This window comes from Danio aesculapii, chromosome 5 (assembly GCF_903798145.1).
Source record: "Danio aesculapii chromosome 5, fDanAes4.1, whole genome shotgun sequence".
NCBI lineage: Eukaryota > Metazoa > Chordata > Actinopteri > Cypriniformes > Danionidae > Danio > Danio aesculapii.
Window position 1 is genome coordinate 20,200,935 of NC_079439.1, and position 23,222 is coordinate 20,224,156.

General features: G+C 33.6%; 1 protein-coding gene across 2 annotated transcripts in view; it reads left to right on the forward strand.

The window, feature by feature from the left end:
- The first annotated feature begins 308 nt into the window (after positions 1-308).
- The window catches only part of atp8b5a (ATPase phospholipid transporting 8B5a), a 58,834-nt gene continuing 35,920 nt past the window's right edge, over positions 309-23,222 (forward strand). Inside the window, exons 1-3 of one of the 2 annotated variants that reach the window (XM_056457497.1) lie at positions 309-342; positions 18,809-18,891; positions 19,145-19,203. In XM_056457497.1, coding sequence (XP_056313472.1) covers positions 18,840-18,891; positions 19,145-19,203 — 111 coding nt within the window. In that variant the 5' untranslated portion in view covers positions 309-342; positions 18,809-18,839. Of the gene's footprint in view, positions 343-8,676; positions 8,726-18,808; positions 18,892-19,144; positions 19,204-23,222 lie in introns of those variants that run through there. The other variant, XM_056457498.1, reaches the window with a different exon arrangement.

Below are 23,222 nucleotides of genomic sequence, written 5' to 3' on the forward strand. Positions count from 1 at the left end.
AGCTCATTTTCTTCTCAGATAAACTCGAACGAAAAGTAACACCGAAAAGAGCATTACAAGTTACCGCCCCTCTTCCTTGTTTATCTTGCATGTGAGTGGTTGAGTCTTTGTGTGTGTGTGTGTGTGAGCGTGTGTGCGTGTGTGAATGAGTCTAGGCTAAATGCCTGCTCTCCCTGTTTCCCATCAGCCCAAAGTGAGAGCAGATGGAAGGCTGAGAAAGGAGGAGGAGAAGGAGAAAATAAGAGAGCAAGACAAAGAGGAGGAGACTCTGTAGCTGACTTTGGTCACTCGAGAACCTCAGTAGACCTACAAACACTGCGGTGACTCCACAGGACACTTACGGTAAGAATCCTGAGGGAAAGCTTTAGGGGTAGATTGAGAGGTCAGGAGATCATCGGCAGATGCTCCTGGAAGACTGATATAGAGGGCGTGAGAGCGAAAGAGTTTTGTCTGTTGTTGTTTTTTGCGTCTCTCAGCAGTTTTTTAAACAGGGCTGGAAAGAGTGAGAGCTTCACAGCCGGAGGGTGAGTTTTTGGTAATGGTTGCCGTCTGTACAACTACACTAGGTGTTAAAAAAGAAGTTGAGATGCATGGGATTTGCACTGTGATGAGTTGTACAACTTTTCTGCTCTCCCAGTGGTCAAACAAATATACAGCACACTGAGTTTGGAGTTACTTGAACACAGAGGGACAAATGTTTTAAAACACTACTCTTTATTTTGTTGCTCTTCTCATAATTGATGTATTCATATTGACAATTCAAAACAAAAAGTGACCGTAAGTTTTATAATAGAAGAGTAAATCTTTGAATTTGACTCTGAAAGCCACTGAAGGCTTGCCATTTTTGTAGTAATTATGATTTGTAGTGTAGTAGTTTGCCTGAAACAAGGTAAACAAGTTGTGTGTCAACGTTTTTGACCAAAAGAGAATGGCTGTTGTGAATGAAGGACGCTAACATACATACATATGTCCATGATTTAAAAAAGACCAGAAGCCACTTAAATGTCTTTCAGTGATAATAGTTTTAATACCAAGAAATCACGTCAGCCGTATTTACAAGATCTGATTATTAAGTCAAATTAAGGAGCACAGTGCAGCCCCAAAATGCTAATTAATGTCAGTTTAAGTCTTGATCAGTTATGACAACAACTCCTGGATTAGTTTTGAATAACAAAACTATCCTGGATTGTGTCAGATTGTCAATAATGAAATCCAGCTAACTGAGAAATTCACTTACAAGCAACAAACCACAGATGTGTAAAGATTAGGAGTGTCTTTCCATTAACTCATACTCACTGTGAAAGCAACTCTGTACAAGTACATTTGAACTGATTCTGCTAATTCAATTCATCTTTATTTCTACAGCGCTTTTACAGTGTAGATTGTGTCAAAGTCCCTTTAAGGCCAGTCATTTCACTAGACGGCCATCTTTGAAACAACTCTTGGGCATTCTGTCTAAATAGAGAAACATCAAATTCTCCAAAACTCTTTGCCAAGCTTACGATTTCATTACATATTTGGAATAACCAATGAAATTTAACATTTAATAAGCTTTGTTTCTAAACTTTCGAATCAAACAAAATCAGCATTTTTTTCAGAGTCCACAAGCTAATGGACATGTGCACTCGAAAAGAGCAAGATCACGACACCAACCTCATTTCTGGCAGTGTTACACATTATAATTCTATAGATAATGCTTTGTCAGATTGCGCTGCTCTTCTTAAGTAATCCACAACTTGGTCTTGATGGCGAATCTCCTCCAGAAATGACTGTGACTATTTGTTTACACGTTTGTGGAGCGTTTGAGTAATTGCTGTCATATGATCTGCGTTTGACAGGACGAAATGTACCTTGTTTTTATTTCAGACAGATTTCAAAACCAAAGAAACTTTTGTTGTTAAGTGCACTTGGTTTATTTGAAAGTACAGATTTCAAGCTTTATGTGGACATATTTCTTATGTCTGTGAAGTAAGTATTCGCTGAGATTCCTGTGTGTTTGTTGACCACCAAATTGTCGTAAAAGCACACGTCTGATCTGAGCTTTCCCCGGAGAATCTTCAATCTATAGCGATCGATGATTGGCTCCTGTACTAGTTGGCGGGGCTTCATTCGCCATATTTACCGTTATATTTTTCCCCATTCAAAACTATATGAGTGACACGTCTCGTATATTCTATAGTCTTTGATTGTGTCAAAGCAGCTTAACATAGAAGTTCTATTAATCCTAGCCTTTAACATGCAGTCTGCTAATGCTCTAATGAACGCTTAAATTGAAGAAGGTGTTCATAAGACTGTCATGAAACCTTCATCGTGACTATGAATGAGAATTTATCCATGCTCATGACAACTGTTATGAAGTGTCAATCTCTCTTTGAAATGAAATTGTTTAGGACGTCTTTGGTATGAGAGCCTAACATAAACAAATACATCATAACCTGTCAGTGTCTTTGTCGTGACAGCTTAACATTAGCATTAGAGATAACAAAAGTGCATATTATTTTATAATATATTGGATATTATTAGCATAACTTGACATATCTAACATACTGTAACCACGAGGCCATTATAATTTTGTCAGGATTTGATGAAAAAATAATGATTTGATGATATTGATGACAATAAAAAACAGGCATTAATATTTTTCTTGACCTAAACTACAGCCGTACACATTAAATTTGTCATTTCATTATCTTAAATGTTATTAAACGTTAATAACACTGTTATAAAAATCCTTAATGTATGAGTATTGACAGTTTTATTATGACATTTTAATGACAAATTAATTTTGTTCCACTGAACACAGTCACAAATTCATGGCAATAATGGACAATCATGTTTATGACAGATTTATGACACGTTTTGCTGTCTTGGTAATGGTCATTACAAAGACACTGACAGGTTTTGTTGTCTTGGTAATGTCAAGTTGTTATAAAGTCCGACAGGTTGTGATGTGTTTGTTTTTGTCAAGTTGTCCAAAGACATCTCAAACAATGTAATTTTTGCATTTTAAACGACATATTGGAACGAAAGAGCACTTAATAACAGTTGTCATAAGCATGCATAAAATTGGATCGTGTCACATCTTAAAGCAGGTCGCACACCGGAAGCGCCGCTCGGCGACGCGACACGGCGCGCACATGATAGTTAAAAGTATCACACACCAGACGCGGACATTCGCATGATATTTAACATGAAACTAATCAGATGGCGCTCTGTGGCGCGGCAGAGAAATGAACAGTGTCCTGAGTCGTGGCTGGGCGCAGCGGACAGCCGCCGACTTGCAGCGCCGGTATGTGTACCCTGATAGAAACCTATGTTTAGAATTCTGAAATGTATGGCGCTGCGTGGCATACCGGCTTTAAACGTGTCACGTCATGATTATAAAGGTGTCATGACAGCCTTATGAACACCTCCTTTAAGTCAAGAGTTACTGCAGAATGTCTAGAGTGTAGAATCACATTAGAACATATTTTCAACTTTTCATTTGTAGTTCAGTCTGAAATATGCGTCTCCTCGGGTTCAGAGGTTTGTGGTGGTCTTTATTGTGTCTATCTGTGACTGCAGCATGACCCTGAGCTCCTCTAAATGCAGCAAGTTAATAATGCAGTGACGACACGCAGCAGCCTCTGTCTGATCAGATATGATTCTCTCAGAGACAGACTGCCATTGTTAATGGGTAAATAATTAAACGCTCATTAGAAACAACATGCCTTTATCTGGTAAAATGAGAAGCCTCTCCTTTTTTTTGCTATACCTGAGCGCCGTTGTAAGGATCGACTTAATTATTCATCTGCTCTTGTCTTATAGATTTTCCATTTAGTTGTGATTTACCGCTTTAATGCCTTTACAGTACTAGACGTTAGTGGAATTTGATTCAATGAAAATTGTTGAAATGGAAGTTAAATTTCCCAGCTAAATTGCATTTTTGAGTTGTTAGCTGAGTTACTTTAGCGTAAGGAAGTTTAGCTGTTCTGTGTTTTACTCCCATTTGGGGATTTCAGTAATATATGAACCGGATGTGACCTGGGTTCCTTAAATTCTATTGCGCAATGATGACAGTGAAACCGTACACTTGGTTAGATGACTATCAGGCATTACTATCAGTTTTTGTTGTGGTTGAGAACTTGCACAGCTCTAGAGATTTCTGTTTAGCGATATTCATTCTCCTAAACTACTGAATTGACAAGTAACAAAATAACAATACGCTTGAGGATTTGAAAATGTGTTAATTACTGAATGTGAAAAAGTAATAATCATTTTAAATCTTTGAAAAGGGGTCAGTTTTAATTAATGATTCAGAGAGTCATTAAGATCTAACTTGGATACCTCAAACTGTGCAGCTTGTTAGGAATTGGTGTGTTGTGGGTTTTCTTAGTCATCTTGTACTTGCACCTTTTTTGTCCAGTGGATGATTAAACATATGGCGGTTGAAAAAAATCCCCTTAGACTTGGTTTGAAAAAGAGGGCTGAGCAGTATAGAACAAGATGAAAATGAAAGAAACCCTCTAAACTTAATAGAGCAATTCAGAAAATCATTGGAAAAAATGCTCAGAACATCTTAGCAACCATCCTGAAAAGATAGATAGACAGAAAGATGGACGGACGGACGGACGGACGGACAGACAGATAGATCACAAATCTCTCATTTAAATTAATATTGTCTATAGGATGCTTTACAGCATTATATTTGTGCATACATTAGTTTAGTCAGTACACTGAAAAAAGTGTTGCATGCAAAACTGTTGCAAACAATTTATTTGTGTTGAATTTGAACAAACAAATTAAATTGAGCAATATTCACCTTAATTTGTTTGTTTAAATTCAGCCCAAATAAATAGTTAACGTGAAACAACCACTTAACGTAAAATAATTTAGTAAATCCAAGGAATCATCTTTGAATATTTTTTTTCAGTGTACTAAAGCCAAATCTGGAGCTAATCTAACAAAATAACTCACAATAATGGTTAAAAAATTAAGAGCTCAAATTTATGTTATAGAAAAAAAATTGTAAATAAAAAAATAGCAAAAATCAGGAGAAACAAAAATATATATACAATGTTTTAGTTTGTTATTTTCTTTTGCAACATTTTGCAGGAATTTAAATGTATTTTCTTTACATTTCTAAATTTGTTTGTTCAAATGCACCAATATACATTACCCATATTTACTGAGAAATGGATGGATATATATATATATATGTGTGTGTATGTGTGTGTATGTGTGTGTGTGTGTGTGTGTGTGTGTGTGTGTGTGTGTGTGTGTGTGTGTGTGTGTGTGTGTGTGTGTGTGTGTGTGTGTGTGCGTGTGTGCGCGTGTGTGCGCGTATGTGTGTGTGTGTTTAATTTTTATTGTATTCATTTGAAATAAATTAAATAAATTAAATACAATATTTAATGATACTAAAATATTTATAAATATTTTATATATTTTTAGTTTTTTAAATTCATATTAGTGTTATTTTTTTATTTATATAATTTTTTTATTTCGTTGGTAATGTAATTACATTTCATAAAATTAAATTGTAATATTTATTCATATTTATATCATTATAAGTTATTTACCATTTCTTTCTTTTATTGACATTTTAGCAGCCACAAATGTCATTATCAATGTCAATTTTATTTATATAGCACTATTAAACACAACCTAAGGTTGACCAATGTGCTGCACAATATAAATCTTAAAGAGAAAGATATACAATTATAGCTAAAACAAACATTTTTTACTGATAAAACAGCAAATTTAAAAGGTACGTTTTCAACCTAGATTTATAAAAACAGAGATGATATAGATGTAATAATGAGGGGCACATGTAACTTCTCATTTGTTTATTTTGAATGAAAATTGGAAAGCTGAATGAATCTGTCTGATTTTTATTTTGAAATGTTTTACTTTATTTAACTTTAACTTTTTTATTTTGATGATATTGTAGAAATTAATGTCAAGCAACAACTTAACTAGACAACAACCATAGCCCTAATCTTAAACCCTGAGCGTGCTCTTAAGCTTTTGGTAGCCAACCGTAGGGTATTTCCCATGATGCTTTTCTCTGACAGACTCAACATGTTTCCTCCACACCCCTAAAGAGAGCCTGAGGAAATGATGAAATCCCACTGCAACAGTGGCACACTTCTTATTGTGCAGCCTTCAGTTCACTACACAGAGTTTAGTAGAGGGTCAGATGATACTGTTGGCCTTTAATTTATAACTAGAGGTTCCTTTACTGTCCTGGTGCATTAGTGCTGGATGAGTGCTTGTGTTTATTGAGGTTTCCTGCTTGGAAAGCATCAGTTAAAAACAACATGCCTTCACTTTAATATGTAAACTACTGGGAAAATTTGTCTCTGGAGACCTGATGCAAAGTTTCAGGCCTCCAGATGAGCTCTGCATGGTTTACATGTCTGAGGGACACTTCGGTAAACACTGATTAAATTTAAAGCTTAACCAAAAGAAAACTAATGTTCCAGAGCTGTTTTAATCTTGCTCTTGACATAATGTTTGCCTAACTAAAAGGTAAAACTGTTTTCAAAGAAACATCATCTGATAAGCCCAAATATTTGTGTTCAGGTCACATTTGATTTAGATTTGAACATTTAGCAGGCATAACTGTAGCATGGTTGAGGAGTTACTAATGGAACTAAATATAAATTCGATATAACTGATACTCTTACAGTAGTTCAGCTGTTTTCAAGCTCTTCATAAGCTGTTCTTTACTCTTTCATGTGTGTAGAATTACAAGTAATTGATTCTGTTTGTTTGGATGGTTCATTTGATTAGTTTTATGTAATATTTTTGTATTTGTATAATTAGCTAATAATCAGTGTTGCGTGTAATTATTTACAAAGTAACATTCATTCATTTTCCTTCGGCATAGTCCCTTATTTATCAGGGGTCGCCACAGTGGAACAAACCGCCAACTATTCTAGCATATATTTTACACAGCCCTTCCAGCCGCAACCCAGTACTAGAAAACACCCACACACTCTTGCATTCACACACGCACTCATACACTACGGCCAATTTAGTCAAATCAATTCACTTAAAGTCCATGTCTTTAGACTGTGAGGGAAAACAAAGAACCCAGAGGAAACCTACGCCAACACGGGGAGAAAATACAAACTCCACATAGAAATGGCAACTGGCCCAGCCTGCACTTGATCCAGCGACCTACTTGCTGTAGGGAAACAGTGCTAACCACTGAGCTACTGTGTCGCCCTACAAAGTAACAAGTTACTGTAATTAAATAACTTTTCCACTGAAAATGTAAGGGATTACTTTTTAATTGTTCTGTAATCTATTTACAGTTTCACTACAAAAAATGCTTTTCTTACATTTTTTCCATATATTTGTCTTGTTTCTAGTCCAAATATCTTAAATTAGAAGCATTTTCTAGACAAGCAAAAATCCTGTTTTGTTTTAAGAAATGACTTATTTCTTGAGAAATTAGGTGAGTTTTTTTCTTTAAAACAAGGAAAATAATCTGTCAGTGGGGTAAGCAAAATAACATTGTTTTGCCTTTTGACACACATTTATTTTGCTTGCTCGCTTAATTTTGGTTTATTACTACTTAAAACAAGACAATCTGTTTTGCTTTATTGCTTTGTTTTACTTCTTGGTTTAAGAATTTTTAGATATTTGAACTGGAAGCAAGACAAAAAAGTAAGAAAAGCATTTTATAATAGACATTAAATACTGTAAATAAATTCAACAGTTCTGTATAAATCAGTTCAGAGAAGCAGAGTAATTGCATTTTTTGTTATTTTAAATATATTTTGCAGAATAATTATATTTTTAACTAAAGGTTACACTTTTGAAGTTGATGAATTGAAATGATGAACTGACAATACTGTATATTGTGTATATTAATTAGTAGTTAGAAAAATATTTAAAATTATATTTTAACTATTTTGGTGAAATTTAAGCCACACTGAAACTAAACTAAACTGAACTCTGAAATCTGGACTTTACTAGAACTATGTTAAGCTGCTTTAACACAACTACATTGTAAAAAGCGCTATATAAATAAACATGAATTGAATTGAATTGAATTGAATTGAATTGAGTTGAATTGAATTGGACTATGCAAAGAGTAAGGTATTACTTTTTTGAAGTAACTTACCCAACACTGCTAATAAAAAAAAAATAAAAAAAATAATAATAACAATAATTAAAATAATAATAATAATAATAATAATAACAATAATTAAAATAATAATAATAATAATAATAATAATAGTAATAATAATAATAATAGTAATAGTAATAATAATAATAATAATAATAGTAATAATAATAACAGTAATAATAATAATAGTAATAATAATAATAATAGTAATAATAATAATAATAATAGTAATAATAATAACAGTAATAATAATAATAATAGTAATAATAATAATAATAGTAATAATAATAATAGTAATAATAATAACAACAGTAATAATAATAATAATAATAGTAATAATAATAATAATAATAATAATAATAATAATAATATATTTGTCTAAGTTGATGGTGTCAATCAAATGCATTCATTCACTTATTAAAAGCAGTTGTAATCACATTCTGACCTGATAGCTTTATATTGTAGCATATTATAACAATATGTATGTATCTTTCTTATATAATCCCCAAAAAATCAGAACACACACAGTGTCATCACAAGCCTCGCCCACAATTGGTTGTCTGTCTATCTGAAGAGATCCGTAAAAAGCTCTACACTCAAGTAAGAAATGTGTTCTTATTAAGCTACTAATATCATTCATTCAAGAAAGTTGTTTATATTAATCTATGTAATTTGACTCATATTAACAGCAAAAACAGCAGTAGTTGCTGTAGATTCCAATTGTAGTGTATTATACTGTACCATTCTAAAGGAGTGTAAACTATTGTTAAACCACATTGTAAGTATCTTGTAACTTGACAACACCAGTGTAAAGGGATATTTCTCCCAAAAATGTTAATTTCCTCACCATTTACTTACACTCAAGTGATGAATAAATGATTTAAATGATTTTAAAATTTTCACTAAATAAGATATTTTGAAGAATGTTGGAATAAAATCTCTTTAAGTTTGTCTCTCCCAGTTCCGATGTGCCGTCGGCTTTAGACTCAGGAATGACTATTTTTCTGAGGAATCTTGCTGCAAGTCTCTGCATGTTTCTCTCTATCCTGTGGTTCGTGTGTGTGTGTGTGTGTGTATAAAGTATATCAAGTGCAGTACTGCAGATTACTGTTCAGCAATTTATTTAATATTGCCTATGAACCTTTTATGTAGGTTCACACATTCACAGTGTTTGTTGTGCAACAGTATTTTGTTGTGCTAGTCTTAAAGCTTTCACACAGTATCTGCAGACTGCATTGTACAAGCATTGACTTGTTTGGCACTTCCTTCTATTGTATGATCTGTCAGCGATTAATCAAAATGTTGCAAATCACAGTGTTGTCCCCCTTTTCCTCACAATTCATCAGAGTTTGAGTTGCTTAATTCAAATCTGGTATATAGTATAGTAAGTTTTAATACATTAATACATTTTAATACATGAATCAACTGGATAGATATGACAAATTATGTTTAAACACATAGAGAGAGGGGGGGGGGGGGAGAAAGATAGTGAGAGTGAGTGTGTGTTTTCTCTTGTAGGATTCTAAAGAAACTTTTGATGCGCTACTTACAAACCACTTTACATTTAAATTTAGTCATTTAGCATATGGTTTGTGACCTAAAATGATCGAGTGGTTTAAGTATCTATATTTTAACATAACATTCTTTAGATTTTTTGTCTTGTTTCTGCCATGACATCTCTCTAAGCGATTTATTATGGTGTTGAATATGTATATGGAAATGTGAATGCGTTTGATCTTGGTGTTATAGATCTGTATAACATATGTGTACACCCCCCCCCCCCTCCCAGGAATGCAGGAGAACATGAAGACAAATCAAACCAATAAAAACTTGATTCTGTGTGTAACAAACAGTTGCATTAGCAATCATGCGCATATCCACACTAATTGACTGAGACATAAAAAGTCAAATAAACGCAGTCCAAAACAGAAGATCTATAGCCATGACAATAAAACTTTACATGGGATTTATATGGGACTGTATATTTTACTATCTATGTGTGCCTGGGCTACCTTGCTGACCAGGTTAACACTAATGTAGTACATTATGTGTGCCTGAGCTACCTTGCTGACCAGCTTAACATTAATGCACTAAACTATGTGTGCCTGGGCTACCTTGCTGACCAGGTTAACACAAGGGTACTACACTATGTGTGCCTGGGCTACCTTGCTGACCAGCTTAACATTAATGCACTAAACTATGTGTGCCTGGGCTACCCTGCTGACCAGGTTAACACAAGTGTACTACACTATGTGTGCCTGGGCTACCTTGCTGACCAGCTTAACACTAATGCTATACACTATGTTTGCCTGGGCTACCTTGCTGACCAGCTTAACACAAATGCACTACACTACATATGCCTAAGCAATTTTTAATGGATTAAAACTAGTGTTAACCAGTGGTTGAGCGAGTCAAATGTTTAAACAGCCTGTATGACATCCAAAAATAACCCTGTTGAGTTATAAAGTTAAACCTAATCTGTTGCTCCTAAACATGGTTTTAGAAAACTGCTGCTCATGTTGAAATGCAAAAACAGAAATGTCTAAGTGCACTCTTAAAAAATGTTGTTAAAAAGATGCTGTTATGGATGATCTATCTGAAAATGTGCTGCAGATTGCTCATGCAAATGACTCAAGTATTTAAATGTTTATGAGAAAACACTGAGGTGACAGCAACCATGCACGTGCACAATATAGTGGATAGTACTTATCAACCTGCACACCCAATACAGTTTCATGAGAGAACTTTGTATTTACTGTTTATTTACTTTTTGGTCACACTTTATTTAAGTCACATTAACTACTAATTATGTACATTTAAATTAATCATTTGGTACAATGCACTTATTATGTACAGTACAAACGTGTATATGTTGCACTTATTGTAAATGTAATTAATTTCTGTTTTTACATTTATAATTACACTGGTGACCATCCTTTACCTTTTAACCCACTGTTAAACCTCCCAGCTTAATACCTCATAAGTCTTCTGCAATACAATATGAACACAATACGTACATTGTACTTATTTTCTGATCTAAGTAGTACAGTATGTAGTACTTAATGTCTAATCTACTTTTTTATAAATACCAAAATATGACAATAGTGTTAGCAACCATAACCCTTTATAAGTTTCTTAATATTATAACTTTTATTTGTTTTCTCACTCCTTCTGTTATGTTCGATTTCCTACATTTACAGTGAGTTTTAAAAATACCCTTCAGGCCACTGTAGATTATCTGAAGTGGTGTGGAGCAATAGTGAGCAGAGCATGTCAGCCCAAAACAGCCATGTGAGATATTCTGAGACACAGTAGATTGCGTCCTAATTTTTTCACCTGTGGATCTCTCTTATATTCAAACATATTTAAAACACACTTGCATTCTCGTTCTCTTTTTAACATAAACAGAATGTACTTATAATTACAACACACTGAAACATGCCGTAGTGGAGTCTAGAAGAAAAAAAGTCTCAGAAACCCTTTTGGCTTTTAGTCAAACGGAAAGGTGGAAAACAAGAGGGCACACAATAGCTGCTTTGAAAACTTACAAGTATATATGAAGACCACTTGACTTCTAGGCTCTAGGTGGTGTTTGTAAAATTGCCAGTCATTGTTTTTCCCTCAAAAGAGAGGAAGGTCAGAGTATTGACTGAGAATTTTCTAGGTGCTGCGGCCACTGCCTTGATATATGAAAAACTATCATTTATTTATATTCATTTATTTGTTCTGACTAATTCCATTTAAAAAAACTAATAATCATATCTTTTTTAAATGTAGTTTTGATTTAAATGACACAACTATAAATAAGTTAATTAGATTTTAATTGACTTTACTAGGCCTCTCACTTAGACATGACCTCAATCATTTTTGGAGATGCAATATATGTCGCCCAAACATAAAAACCAATTCTATCAACATTTTAGCTGATTGTGCAACACCTCTATCTCTATCGGAAGTGTCAGTGTCAGATTGGTTTAAAAAATACTGTAGTATTTACTATAAATTACTGTAATATTTTTTAATGTAGGTGTCTGACAACTGAAAATAGATCTAGTAAAAGATATCGCAGCGTCTGTTACTTTTTACCTTATACTTTTTGTTAATGTTTATTATTATTTATTTAGGATATGCATTTTCACATTCAGATTCCAATGCCTGATTATCAATGTAATGACTATCAATCAATGTTAAAATGACTATAATTAAATTAAATATTTTTAATAATAAAATAAAATGTTATGTGTTCTTTGGAAGAGTGTACTTGCATTATGAGGCTATTATATTGTCATTCTGGCATTATATGAATGGCATAAAATGGTCTTAAAATGACAATAATATTGTTTATGTCAATATATTGCTGTGCAATATTGTTAATGACTAAATTATAAATGCATTTTCTGTATTTTTAACTTTAGATAATGGTTTGATGCTGCTTTATTTTCAGGTTTATCTTAATTATGTTAAAATATATCTCAATTCTACTTACTGTAGATACTCTACATAGTTGATGCAAATCTGTGTCATGTTTACTACCTCAATTCAAAAGCAAAAGTAAGAAAGCAAGTGATTAGTCATTTTCAAACTTTTAGGCTACCTCTTTCTTTCTGTTCCTTTGATTCTTCTCAATTCCCCTTTTTGTTTTAATTTGGTTAGTTTTTTATATTCTCTCCACACTTAAGTGTGAATTCTAGAATTCCCTGTATGCATATTATTATGCATTTTTATTGTAAATTGGTAAAATCAAAGTCTCTTTAAGGCAAGACATTTCACTCGGTGGCCATCTTTGAAACGCATTCTGTCTGAATGGGGAAACATCAAATTCTCCTGTTAGCCAAGCTTACGATTACATTACATATTTGGAATCACCAATAAAATTAAACAACAACCGTCTCATAAGCTTCGTTTCTAAATGTTCGAATCAAACAAAATAAGCATTTTTTCAGGTTGCCCGAGCTTATGCGCACTCGAAAGGAACGAGATCATGACACCAACCTCATTTATGGCCGTTTTACACATGATCATCCACTGGATAATGCTTTGTCAGATTGCGCTGTTCTTCTGAGGTAATTCACAACTTGGTCATGATGGTAAATCTCCTTCAGAAATGACTGACTCTTTGTTTACGAGTTGGTGGGGAATTTGAGTAGTTGCTTTGACAGGACTGACTGTACCTCGCGTTGTTTCATACAGATTACAAAACCAGAAAAGTAGTGGGATTTCAAGCTTTATGTGGATATATTTCTTATGTCTGTGAAGCAAGTATTTGCTGAGATTCCAGTGTGTTTTTTGACCATAACCTGTCATAAAAGCACACGCCTGGTCTGAGCTTCTATCCCCGTTGAAATGTCAGTCTGTAGTGAACGATGATTGGCTCCTGTACAAGCAGACAGGGCTTCATTCACCTTATTGACTGTTACACTTTTCCCCATTCAAATCTATATGAGTGACACGTCTTGTGTATTCTATATCTTGTGCATAATATATCTTTGTAATATTAATACATATTTTCATGTCGTATAGCCCAGTGCCTGCTTTTTCTTATTGTACAGTGAGTTTACAGCCTGACCCAGCCTGGTGTTACTGTAGACAGGTGTTTTTGTGGGATTTGTGTTTGCAGACTTGCACTTGCAAATGAGGTTTGTGCGTGTATGTGTATTGTGGTGTTTGCCTTGTCATTTTGCACCCCCTCAGAACCCCCTTTATTTGTTTCTGTGGTTTAATTGGACTCCTGTACACATATTTTCCAACCACTTTTACGTGACCCAGTTATTTCTCTGCTATTCTGCCTCCTTTCCTGTAAATCAATCCGTGTGTCTTCTGTGATGAACTCACTTCACAAAGTTTGCAACAAAGTTGGCTTTGGGTGTTGCCTCTGTCTCATTACAAACTGTAATTGTTTCTTTTGTTTTTGGCCCAGTCATTACTGACATTTGGAGGGGGAACGTTTTTGTGTATGCCATTGCAAATTAAATTGTGCTGTGTGTATGTTGATCATATAGTTCCCAATGAAGTGTGAAACCAAAAATATGATGATCAATTTTCATCCTTATTATTATTATTATTATTATTATTATTATTATTAATAATAATAATAATAATAATAATAATAATTCTATAATATTTCTCACCCCCACATACAGTAAAAAAACTATTTTTGTTGCTTGTTTAAACTACTTATTTAGAAGGACCTGAAACAACACGGTTTTTGAGATTTTGTTGGGACAACTTAATTGTTTTATGTCCAATCCATTTAAATTTGTAAAATAAATAAATAAATAAATAATGAAACTAAAAAGTTAACTTAATTCCTTAATGTTGTCCCAACACAAATAGATTTTGTAGAACCCAGCATTTTTTAGTGTACACTGAGAAAATTATGTTTGTTGTTTGTTCAAACTACTTATTTAAAACGAGCTGAAACAACCAGTGTTGCCAGATTGGGCGGTTTCCCGTCCAATTGGGCGGTTTTGAATTTATTTTTGCGGGTAAAAAATAACAGACGGGTAGTGAAAATTTGGGTGGTTTTGCCACGGCATGCCCGCCAGCCCCGGTCTGCCCTCATAAACCGGTTTTGATCTCCCAAAGAGATGCCAAAGCCCCCTTTCTTCGCATACATACTGATGCCTACTGATTGTTGGGCGGCGCTTTTTGGTTTAAAACGTTTTTTTGACAGCTTTTGGACTGGAATCAGTCAGCTACATCTGGCAACACTGGATACAACACACTTCTTGAGTTTATTTAGGGGACAACTTTTATTGTTTTATGTCCAATCAAATTTGTAAAAACGAACTGTGTGTTCACATCGGCAGCGATAAGCAGCGAGGAATGGCATGGTGCGTCTTTTCTGGTGTGCATGTCAAGGAGAGTTGAAATCAACTCAACTTTATGCTAATGAGTTATGACGCGGTTCAGCAGCAAGTAATTGGAATATTGAAGTCCACCACTTGAGAGAAGTCCAGAGAACAGAGTCCTGTGAACTTTGGTTCCGACAACAGTTGTTGCCAAGAGTTTGAATATTGCGGTCACCGGATTAACAATGATTTAAGATGTTTTCTTACAGGGACACACATTTAAAAAAGTAACTGGTGAGTCACTGATGTGCATTAATGTTATAGATTTTTTTTCTCAAAAAAATGCTAACTGTAACGACTTTAAAATATTTCAGACATACAGTATGGACACATTGGATAAGTGGAGCATAGCCACACCACACGAAACAACTTGATCTTTCATTGTTAAATGATTTTTCTGAATAGTGTGCAACATTTTCACGCTAGTAAGCAGGTTTTTATGCGGGATTGTAACTGATTTGCTGATATGCTGCAACAGCTCCTTTAAATAGGAGATTAATGTAGTGAATTTTGACGCTCTCGCCGCAGGAGCAGTAAAGGCAGACAGTGTTGTCACCAGGGCAACCAGAGCTAACTTTGACGCTCTTAATGCCTTTGGTGTGAACGCACAGTAATAAGTTAACTTAATTTCTACATGTTGTCCCAGCACTAAGTGTGGAACCTAGCATTTTCTACATAGTAGTGAACAAATACAGTCATTTTCAGTCATGTTTATATTCATTTTTAGACAACACAATATCAATATTTTAAAGAAATCAATATTTGGTGGAGTAACCTTGATTTTTGAAAGCGTGATCTGTTGATCTGACCAGATCACGACATTTTCTGAAAAAAAAAAGAAATGTTCTGAATGACAATAATTTTATTAGAAATTTGGAAGAAATATTATCAGACATTTACATAATAAAACAAATATGATCATTTTATCAAATCTATAATAATTCATAGATTATTACTATTATTATATCCATTCATTCCTTTTCTTTTCAGCTTAGTCCTTTATTAGTCAAGGGACGCCTCAGTGTAATGAACTGCCAATTATTATATTACTATATATAATAGAATTTTTTTCCTTGAAAAGAATCATGGTTAAAAAAAACAAACAAAAACACCTATTCTAAAAGAGGAAAGAAAAAGGTTTATTTGTGTTTTATAAGTAATAATGGTAAAGTTTTTACTTCTGAAACCCAGGGGGGGGGGGGGGGGGGTCAGTTCAGTCATTGTCCTCTCTCGTTGAATGAAGAAAAAAAGCTTTGATATTGAGTTAAATATATAATTTTACACTCCACAAATAAAGTCAGTGAAGTTTTGAATGACATGAAGGTGTTTAAATAGTGACAGAATTAACACGTTTGGTTAAAATACGGCTTCTAATTAATCCTGAGTACATCATGTACTGATTTATAACCTCTTAAATCTTTATTCTTGATTTTCGGGATGTTTTTCCAGTGATGTGGTCACAGTGGAAAACTGCTCTTCCAGCCGTGCTCTAGTGTGTGTGATGTACGTTTAAAACACACACTCTTAAACACACACAGATAGTTTCTATAATTAACTCTTGTGCTGAAGTCACTCCGGTATTCTGGCCAATGGGTGGGTTTTCATAAGTGCTGTTTCCACAGTCTAGAATGTATGTGTGTTGTGTAAGTGTGCATATAGAAGACCACTTTCACCATAATTATCAGTTTCCCTGGATTATCAGTTATAGTTATGTTTGAGAAAAATGTTCAAAACAAAAATATTTGTTTTGTTCTTTAAAGGTCTGGTAACATTTCTTCCAAATGACAATTAATAATGGTGTCATTTAGAAAGTTTCTTTCTAACGGTGCAGTATGTAAGTTCAGCCTGATCTCACCAGAAAACTTAAGTATTTAACGTTTTGTCAGTTTAGTGGGTGACAAAGTGGCTGAGTTCAGTCGTACGAAATTGTACATCGCGTGGCACCTAAACCCAACCGTCATTGGGGGATGAGCAAATCGTACTAAGCTGTACGAATTAGATTGTATGAATTCATACGAATTAGCCACTAAATCAAAAAGTTATGAATTGCCGTGAGATTGTGTTGGTAAGTTTGACACCCAGTGGTTGAACTAGGTATTGCACTCCTGGAACAAAACTAATGCAAGCGCAGGTTGCCAGATTGAGGACAGGAGTGAGTGATTTAAACCTTGTTCTAAATAAAAGCAACGGCACATGATAGAAGGAAAATTAAAAGGTGCAGCTGAACAACAGGATAAACTGTGATGACCTCAGGTACACCTCATGTGCTTTATTCAATGTTAAATGCTAACAGTGTGAGTTTGATGCCTATATACATGACATTTATTGCCATACTACTGAAAGCAGCAGCAGATAGTTCACCTCAGATCTTGAAAATAAAATAAACCGTTTGGAATTAAACTTAGAACACATAAGAGTGATTCAGCATCTACATTTAATAATAAAATTATATTATTTGTATTAATAATATTTATATTATTTGGTAATTAATAACCTCTCGTGGAACTCATGTTGGTCGCATTTCGATCACAGACGCATGCTTTCGGAGCCTTATATAACGAATGAATGAATGTAATGTGTGGTTTTCCAACAAGCCAATCCAGGGTGCTGAAATATAATTGCCTAAAGTGGCAGTGGGCAGGTTAAAATGATCAAAAGACAGCGTTCTAGTACGTAACAGACATTTTCAAAGCAGAATATCTGACTTCAGCATTGTTTTTCAGATAAACAAGAATGTTCACTTAGCATGTTTCTTAAATATCTGCAAACATATTATGGTATTTTTATGCTTTAGAAGAGTCCAAAACTTACCTACAACACCTTTAACAAAATAGGTGCCACAGAAAAAAAATTATACTAAGTAAAATGACAAGATATTTATTTGACATTTGGAAGAGATTATATCAAATGTATATATATATATATATATATATATATATATATATATATATATATATATATATATATATATATATATATATATATATATATAATAACAACTATTTAAGTGTTTAATTAAATATATATATATTTTTTTCTTTTTACACAAATATTACTTTTAGGTATTTTACTCAAACCCTAAAAAAAAATCCTATAAATTCAGAGAAATTGAATATTTCAAAGGGGTTTAAAGCTAAATTAAAATTGTTTGTTAAAACATTTAAGTCACTACAATTACTAGTAACTTTTTTATATACAGTTGAAGTCAGAATTATTACCCCCCCCCTTGAATTATTAGCCCCTCTGTTATTTTTGTCCACATTTTCTGATTTTAGAAGATTTTTTAACACATTTCTAAACATAATAGTTTTAATAACTCATTTCTAATAACTGAGTTATTTTCTCTTTGTCATGATGACAGAAAATAATATTTGACTAGATAATTTTTAAGGCACTTCTATACAGCTTAAAGTGACATTTAAAGGCTTAACTAGGTTAACTAGGTTAACTAGGCAGGTTAGGGTAATTAGGCAAGTTATTGTATAACGATGTTTTAATAATTTTGATTTCAACTATATGTAAATATGTTTTAAAATAGGAAATAAAGCTATAATTAATTATTAGCAGCATCACACCAATCTTAACTGTGACTGTTTTTAATCATTTTTTGTCTTGTCTCTTTAAATCCTTTTGCTTCCTTGCAAAATAAAATAATTAATGTAATCTTCCTAACTCAGTAATCTGTTGTGTAAGAATGTGTTCATGTGTTTCTTTGCATAAGTGAGAGTGCCACAGTTGCATTCAATTGATTAAAATTCTAAACCAGGAAGTCCTGGTGCTTTCTCCTATAAAAATGTCATCAGCACCATTGACACACTCATTTTCTTTTCAGAGAAATGATGATTAATCCTTGAAAAAGAAGAATGGAAGCCATGTCATTCTTTGGCTTAGACTGTACGAGGAAGAAAGAGAAAGGTATAAAATTACACAACCTCAAAACAAAGTCTTACATCATTCAAAAGTGAAGTTTATGCTTTTTGGGATGTTGTAATTCTGCTTTGTTCTGGTGAAGTGTGCAGAGAAACTTTAGCATTGGTTTTTCTGTTTAAGCATACTGTGAAACACATCAGCTTGTCAGGTGGTTTTAGTTGACTGTCTGACCTACTCAATTAAAAAGTTACATGTTTTTAGAGTGATTGAATCAGCTACTCTGTGTATTTGTTTCCAGAGGTGGAGAGGAAAATCAGAGCAAACGACAGAGAATATAACTCATCCTTCAAATATGCAGTAAGTGTGAAATCAACATGACAGAAATTCACTAACTCGCACATACACACACACACAACATTGGAAAAAACTGGCACTGTGAAAAATATTTTTTTGCGATCTACAGTTGAAGTCAGAATGATTAGCCCCTCTGTTTATTTTTTCCCTAATTTCTGTTTAACGGAGAGAAGATTTTTTCAACACATTTGTAAACATAATAGTTTTAATAACTCATTTCTAATAACTGATTTATTTTATCTTTGCCATGATGACAGTAAATAATATTGTACTAGATATTTTTTAAGACACTTCTATTCTGCTTACAGTGACATTTAAAGGCGTAATTGGGTTAACTAGGCAGGTTACGGTAATTAGGCAAGTTAATGTATAATGATGGTTGTATTTTTTTAACCTATCAAAAAAATATATAGCTTAAAGGGTCTACTAATTCTGACCTTAAAATGGTGTTTAAAAAAATGTAAAACTGCTTTAATTCTAGCCAAAATAAAACAAATAAGAGTTTCTCCAGAAGAAAAAATATTATCAGACGTACTGTGAAAATTTCCTTGCTCTGTTAAACATCATTTGGGAAATATTTAAAAAAAGAAAAAGAACTTAAAGGGGGGCTAATAATTCTGACTTCAACTGTGTATTTTGCGACATGAACACATTTTCACCATTTGGAAAGAATTCAAAATACAGGGTGAGCCATTTATATGGACACACCTTAATAAACTTATTGGGAATTTCATAAGAAAAACAATGGTTTGCTTGGTTTTAACGTAACTTTATTCTTCCATGAGTTATTTACAAGCCCCCTCACATATACTACTGTGCCACAAACAGAACATTACTATCACCAACCATTCCCATTTATTAAGGGGTATCCATATAAATGGCCCACCCTTTATTTTAGTTGGACCCTCATCATTTTTAGATTGAATTATGATTATATAAGAGTGTTCATCTGCATAAAATATACAGAGCTCTCACGAGTCATAGAATTTCAGAAATATCATGGAAACAAAAATTTATATTCCAGACATTGAAAATCAGGGATTTTTTTTTTGTCCAAGTCATGTAATATTAAGGATTTTTTTTATCATTTTAACTTTACTTTAAAATTAATAACAAATACATTTTTCTATATCATAATTTTTTTTTTATTTCATTGTTTTACATGTTTTGCCTGTTGTTACGGTTAGGCTATTTTTCTGTGCCATTTTATTCCTTTACCTGTCAACTAGCAATCATTCATTTGTTTTCTTTTCGACTTAGTCCCTTTATTAATTTGGGGTCGCCACAGCGGAATGAATCGTCAACTTATCTAGCACATGTTTTACGCAGTGGATGCTCTTCCAGCTGCAACCCAACACTGGGAAACACCCACACACTTTTACACACACACACACACACACACACACACACACACACACACACACACACGCACACACACACACACACACACACACACACACACACACACACACACTACGGCCAATTTAGCTTATGTTAGCTTCAATTCACCTGTAGCACATGTCTTTGGACTGTGGGGGAAACCCATGCAAACACAGGAAGAACATACAAACTCCACACAGAAACGCCAACTGACCCAGCCGGGGCTCGAACCAGCGACCTCCTTGCTGTGAGGTGATTGTGCTACCTCTTTTTTTTGTCTGCTCAGTGCTAAACACAGAAGCTGTCTTTTTTTCCCTCCTTATTTTACATTGTAAAAAGTGAAAACTTGTTACAGTTAAATAAATTAAGTTTGACAAACTTTATTCATGACAGTTTTCAGTAATAAATTAATTTAGTTCTTTTAGGTGTAACAAGTTTTAGTAATTTATTTAAGAAAACAAGAATGGAACAATTCATGCTGTACAGTACAGTACAAATCATTTAATATAATATTGATAATATAATAATAATAGTAAAAATAATTTTATTAAAGTACTAATAATTTTCTTCCCATGTTAATATAATAATAACAATACTTTTTATGTTTTGTGGAAAGTAAAAGTATTGTTCACTAATAACTATTAATAGTGAGCAATACTTATACTTGCCATAAACAAATCACTAAAACTTATTACACCTAAAATATCTAACTTAATGTATTACTGAAAACTGTCAGAAATTAAGTTTGTTAAACTTAACTAAAAAGTCAAAGTAATTTTTTTAAGTTTACTTATTTTACAGTGTAGGTTATAGAAATTCAGCATTTTAGTCAGTGAAAGTCTGGGAGAAGTCAGTGAATTTGACATTAGAGTGGTTCACAATGGGGACCCTGAATATAATAAATTACAGGCATAGATACAATACAATAGAGCAAAGATTAAACAAAGAGTTTTTATGGTTTTCTGGGAAAGTCTGCGAGTATTCAGATACACAAATTGAATAATCAAATGTAAAGACTAGTGTTTTTCAAACCAAAATTTGAGCCAAAAGAAAGCAACTTTGCCCAACACTTCTGCGCACTGGTTTTATTCTCTCCCCAGCCATAGTCATAGTGAAGCAACTTTCACACTGGACACAGAAAGCACTGCACAACACTATGAAACCCATTCATTTCAATGGCTTGTGTCATGCAAAGGCGCCACCCAAAGTGCAAGAGCACCGAAGTGAATAGCTGGCACATGCGCCACAAGTATAATATAAATGTAAAAATAGATGGACATTCTGTTCATGTACACAAATAGGCTGCATGAACCACACATGGTTACCTGAAAAGCAAGGTCCGCTTAAATAACACGCCGAAAGCACATTTGATTTCTATGTATTATACTGTTTCTTGCTGTTTGCAATAGAGCTATGAAATGCTGTTATTAATATTGACTTTCAACTTATACAGAGTGAATAATATTTATAGTTTTGCATGATAACTAACATTATTGGCTTATGCTTTTTATCAATCCGTATAATTTGATCTACTGATTTAAATTTAAAAAAGCATTGCAAATTTACTTTATTTAATAATATAATACATAACTATTACAATTTTTTTTTTCTGTTTCAGCCAAGAATTTTCATTTCAGTGTTTCTCTAGTGAAGACCTGTATTGTTTAAACTCGCTTGAATTTTTTACACAGTCACATGCCTTAAAAACACATGCATACAGTCAAATTTGGGTACATTTCTCAATGACTCCACAAATCATGTGTGTTTTGAGCTGTGGTGCCTGGTAAACTATAATCCTATAAATCCTTCGATGTGAGACTTTCAGATGTGAGCATAGCGATGCCAATGCAGCAATGATATATTGTGCAGTCCTATTTCACATCTACAAAAATGTACTTTTTTGTTTGGTGATAAAGGATTCAATTTGTCATGATTACATCATATGCACCATGTAGTTTCAACAGACTGCAATCATTTTTTTTCCTATTTCTTGAGGGAGATACAAATGTGATTTTAATTATACTTGCAATATTGTAAAAGAATTGTGTAAAGCAGTGTTTCTCAACCACATTCCAGAAGGACCACCAGCTCTGCACATTTTCATGCCTTCTTAACAAAACACACCAGATTCAGATCATCAGCTCATTAGCAGAGACTGAAACAACTGTAATGGGTTTCACAGACGAAGGTTCATATTACAGATATATACACTAGATATCGCATACAAACCCTGAGTATGCGTCAATAGCGCTGCCACGTTTGTACAGTGCTCCCAGGACAAATGTCATTCAACCGCACTAGTCAAGACTAAAGCCAATGTGAAGATGCTGGACTTTAGCGCTGCATACAGGTGTAGTAACGAGAAAACAAAGCACAAAGGCAGAACATTTCATAGGTAAGATTTAGTTTTTTACATTTTTATATGTTACAAACTTTTGTGCTAAACAAGAATTGATTATAATACAGTCACGTAGTACTGATAATAAGGGAAGTAGCACCAACTCGCACTAAATTTTAGGCTTATGCTAGTTTGTTTGAATAAAATCAGCAAACAATGTAAATGAAGTATGACAACAAGATGCTGCGGTGCTAGAAACTTGTATTATTGTCTGCTCAAATCACTCCCTCCTTTAGAATGAGAA